General features: G+C 37.1%; 1 protein-coding gene across 1 annotated transcript in view; it reads left to right on the top strand.

The window, feature by feature from the left end:
* LOC107565067 (B-cell linker protein-like) overlaps nucleotides 1-687 on the top strand; it is a 24,450-nt gene extending 23,763 nt beyond the window's left edge. The window contains exon 20 of the mRNA XM_016250253.1: nucleotides 168-687. Coding sequence (XP_016105739.1) covers nucleotides 168-284 — 117 coding nt within the window. The 3' untranslated portion in view covers nucleotides 285-687. The remainder of the gene's footprint in view (nucleotides 1-167) is intronic.
* Nucleotides 688-940: the final 253 nt, after the last annotated feature.

Consider the following 940-nt stretch of genomic DNA (forward strand, 5'->3'; position numbering starts at 1 on the left):
TTTGTCAGTATCGCACGCCCCTAATATAAACTCATAATTGCGAGAGAAAAAAATAGTCACAATTATTTATTTATTTTATTCCATAGAAAAAAAACAAGCTTCCATAGGCTTCACTGCATGAGGTGAAAAAGGTCAATCACTGACTAAACTATCCTCTCTCTCTCAAGCGTTTCAGCAGCGTCTCAGACATCATTGAGAACCACCAGAAGAATCCTCTAGTGCTGGTCGACTCACAAAGCAACACCAAAGACTCCACCAAACTCAGACACGCAGTCAAGCCATGAGACAGCCTTTGAAACAGCGTGAAACTCAAGACATTCATGACAAATATAACTGCATTGAGAGGGTGCTGACGGTCATTCAACTGTGTGGTAGTTTCACATCTTACCTTCAGAGATGATGGAAACAGATCTATGCTTGCAAAGCTGGGACTTGCTGCTACTTTTATAACTTATTTTGCAGACTGACAGGTTAAGGGGGCTGTTCGCACAGGACGCGTTCTTGTGTTTGAAAACAGCAGCGAGACGCACTATGCTTATTTTGACGCGGCGCAACGTGAAGAAAAGTCTTTTAAAAATACATTGCAGGAGAACACATTTTGTGCAAACTGTCCCAAAAAACAGAGAGAACAGCAGTGTTGTATAAGATACGCACATATGGTACAGCTGTACAGTTTATATATGTTTATGGGTGTATGAATCGTTGTATAAACATTTGTTTTACCTTACATATGTACATATTACATATTACAACATATTACATGTTGAGTAAAAAAAATTAATAAAATACTTTTTTTATTAAAGTGGTTGTTTTGCGTATGTTGCGTAAAATTATAACGATTATCCTAAATATTTGCATAAGGGGAATATTATCACGTGGGTATTGTATATAGGCCTATATATATATACAGTGGTGGCCAAAATTATTAGAACACTAGTAT

This window comes from Sinocyclocheilus grahami, unplaced genomic scaffold, assembly GCF_001515645.1.
Source record: "Sinocyclocheilus grahami isolate Dianchi unplaced genomic scaffold, SAMN03320097.WGS_v1.1 scaffold979.1, whole genome shotgun sequence".
In the NCBI taxonomy this organism is placed as follows: domain Eukaryota; kingdom Metazoa; phylum Chordata; class Actinopteri; order Cypriniformes; family Cyprinidae; genus Sinocyclocheilus; species Sinocyclocheilus grahami.